This window comes from Rhea americana, unplaced genomic scaffold (assembly GCF_003343005.1).
Source record: "Rhea americana isolate MKP2758 unplaced genomic scaffold, rheAme1 scaffold_128, whole genome shotgun sequence".
NCBI lineage: Eukaryota > Metazoa > Chordata > Aves > Rheiformes > Rheidae > Rhea > Rhea americana.
The window spans coordinates 1951260-1954553 of record NW_028185350.1 but is presented as its reverse complement, the minus strand read 5'-3'; the positions used below and the strand labels follow the sequence as shown (position 1 = coordinate 1954553).

The 3294-nt window shown below is 43.9% G+C and overlaps 1 protein-coding gene across 1 annotated transcript in view; it reads right to left on the bottom strand.

Annotated features, from left to right (window-relative positions):
* The window catches only part of SUDS3 (SIN3A corepressor complex component SDS3), a 26214-nt gene extending 22955 nt beyond the window's left edge, over positions 1 to 3259 (bottom strand). Inside the window, exons 1-2 of the mRNA XM_085326165.1 lie at positions 3054 to 3259; positions 2714 to 2787 (exon numbers count right to left, since the gene is read on the bottom strand). Coding sequence (XP_085182291.1) covers positions 2714 to 2735 — 22 coding nt within the window. The 5' untranslated portion in view covers positions 2736 to 2787; positions 3054 to 3259. The remainder of the gene's footprint in view (positions 1 to 2713; positions 2788 to 3053) is intronic.
* Between the last annotated feature and the right edge of the window lie 35 nt (positions 3260 to 3294).

Here is a 3294-nt window from a genome sequence, read left to right as displayed (position 1 = left end):
CTGCGTCTCCTCGCCCTGCTGCCATCCTGCTAGCGCTAAGGCGACGGTGGGAGAGGAGCCAGCGTGCCCAGCGTCCACCTACTGCAGACATGAACAAGAGCCAGGCTCTTTCTCCATGCTTTGTGGCGACAAAGACCCGTGCAGCTCCAGCAGGCGTTCCTGCATGGAGGTCACCCACCCACAGGGCCCTGCGTGGACACCCCCGTGCCATGGGTCTGGCAGCAAGGCCGGCGTCTCCCTCTGCCACTTGGCAGCGGAGGGCAATGGGAACAACTCCAGTCTGTGTTTGTGCTAAGGCATAAAAACATGCCTTTACATACTTTAGGAGCTGCCTTTGCCAGCCAGTAGTGTTTCCCCACCAAGGGATTTATGGGGGAAAGGCATTTTTGACTACCAGACATCAATATTCTCATATTTGCCATAACAATGACCCCATCTATCCTAGTGAAACACCTCCATCACAAACCACAGAAATTACAATGATGCTTTTGGTCAGTAGGCAGTCAGGAGTAGGATATTCCAGTAATGAGAATGAACTTGTTAAGACACTTCTACCACCTCTTCTGTTTTTTTCCCTTTCTAGAGAAATTACTTCCTTGTTCCTCAAGAAAATACTACCATGGTGCTGTGATCTCACGTTCACCAGGTGAAGCAGCTACTTCATGCCAGTACATAGCAGCTTTCCTAAAACAAAAGTGTTTAAATCCATTATGAACACCTCGCGCCTGTAAGATACTGATTGTTCTCCTGCCTGTGTACTGCTGCAAAGTTAAGGACTAAGGTATGGACGCTGCAGTGAGATACAAATACAGGAACCATATTAAACGCATGATCCCAGTCAGCATGAAAAAGTTTCAAWTTGATATTCCAGGCTAACTGTCTCATTCAGGCTTTTCCTGCAAGTACAAGTCACCTGGGATGAACGGACCTACGAGGCTCGTTGCCTCTAGCAGTGCTGTACTAAATGCTTACCTTAACAGTTGCAAGGTACATTCCTCAAATGCACGACATACTGACTCACTGAGATACTATAAACATCTAACCAGGGAAAAGGAAATAAGAGATAATAGCTTCTATCCATAAAAGGATTGAACTCAAAAAATACTGCAGTGCTTTTATTTTAAACTAGCCAAACCAGCCTTTCACCAACCAAGAGCACTAGGCTCTACCTAATCTTTGTTCCAGAGAGAATAGTAATAATGCAATACAATACTTGCACTTTGCTTTTCTGTAAGTCATCTTGAAGATCTGTTTGCACTGACTGACAATTTTTAACTTGGAACACCCATACAAAGCATGCATTACGCCTTTTTTACATAAGTAAATATTACTTTTTATGGGAGATGAGATTGATAGAGCTAAAAGTTCATGGTACTGAGAACAATTTCACGATCTGCATGTTCTTTTTGAGAGCACCTAACTTGGCACATCAAAGATCTGAACACCGAAGCTAGTAACCATCTCTTGGCTGCTCAGTAACACTGGGTGCTACAGGCTATCAGTACGCTAGAAAGCAATCCCTTTGCATTTCTCCTCACAGCAATAGCTGCCAGCACTGCATGTGGCCACAGGACGAACAGGAAAGGGTGCGGTGACTGCTGCCACATCACGTGAGCTGACTGGGTGCCCCAGCTGCATCAAAGTGCTAACGGGTACTTCCTCTCCCCATGGACTTGCACCTGGCTTGAATTGTTTAAATAACTTTCCCAAAGTCATACAGTTACATCAGAGTTAAAAGCAGAGATCATACTGGCTAAAACCTTTTCTCAGTACTAACCAGACCCTGCTCAGAGCTTTACAACAAACTTTTCCCCTTTGTAATGAGCTCTTTCACATTTCCTTTCTGAATGTCTCCCATGGGTCCACACAATTAGCCCATTAGCTCGCCAGCAAGCTTTAACTGCTGTGGATAGCAGATGAGTAAACTAGTTGCAAGTGAGGCTGAACCAATGCTGCCTTTCCAAAGTTAATTTATCCTGCGTCACGCTGCCTCAGCACTTTCTCCTTGTCTGAAACAGATTCATCCTTTAAGAGATGCCTCTTTCTCACATCATACGAGGGCAGATGCATTTACTAATATGAAGGCACACAAGAATCCTTTGAACAGAAGCTGTGCACGGTGAATGAGTAAGAAATTGCATGTAGTTGCTGATGATTTTTTTTTAAGTACATTCTGTGGTCAAAACCAGAATTTCACTTACTGCTTGCTCTCTCCATACTAATTCCTCATGTTTAATATTAGCCTTCTGGAGACACCCTATACTGTCATCTGTCAGGCATTCAGTGGGAACCCAAGGGAGGAGGTTCAGCTTTAAGGAATGTCATGTTTCCCTTACAAACACAGCAACTTAACTGTCTACGCCCCAAAGACCTATCAGGCAACATTTAAACTTATTTTCCAAACTAYTTTACTTGGCTCATGTTTTCATTATGTGTTCTCACCACAACTTTTATATTATTTTACATACTTTCACTTAGTTTGAGGAAAGATTTTTACATTGTGCTTTGTCAGCATCAACCATTCACAAAGTAGCTCTCACTGAAGTCAAGCTCTGTGTGATTTTCTTTCCATTTGTAAGAATAGAAGAAAAAAAGTTACAAAGCTCAGCTTGCAAACAGAAATTATGGCAATACATTTATTGTACAAATTAGATGACTATAACTAGAAAACCTATAATACAGCTCTTCAGCCTTTGAAGAACAGAATACATACCAATACCATTAGCCTGGAACATAGACCTTTTCAGCTGTAGTATCTTTAGTTTCAAAGGACATGTGATGATGGGCCTAGAAGAAAGCCCAGCAAGAAAAGAAAGCCCAGCAAGAAAATAGTTGTCAGAGACAAAACAATTGCACGAGACAGCGTGAGGTACTGCTGGAACATAAACCTCTGATTTTTCAGTTTTATTTTGCAGAAAAGTACCCCAGAAATTAAAGGATATGGCACTGTGGGACTGTACAAATGCAAATAAAGGAGTGTTTGCCTCAAGGCTGAAGGCCTGGAGAGAACTGCAGCAACCAAACGTGGTAGGAAAAGTGTTATGTCACCTTACCATAACTCTCCACCCTGAGCTCTCCCAGATTTGGGTCTTTTGGCTGCCACTAAAACTCCTTCTTCTCCTCTTAGACCCTTCCTTCTTCAAGCACATTGCTGTAAGTGAGCCTTCCGCCTTTCAGGTCACAAGGGATCTCTTCTAGATGTGACCTGCCGCAGAGCACGGAGAAATTTTAGGACTCCCCCGGCCCCGACGGGCCCGCACTCGGCCTCCTCCACCTCCTCCTCCTCCTCCCCCC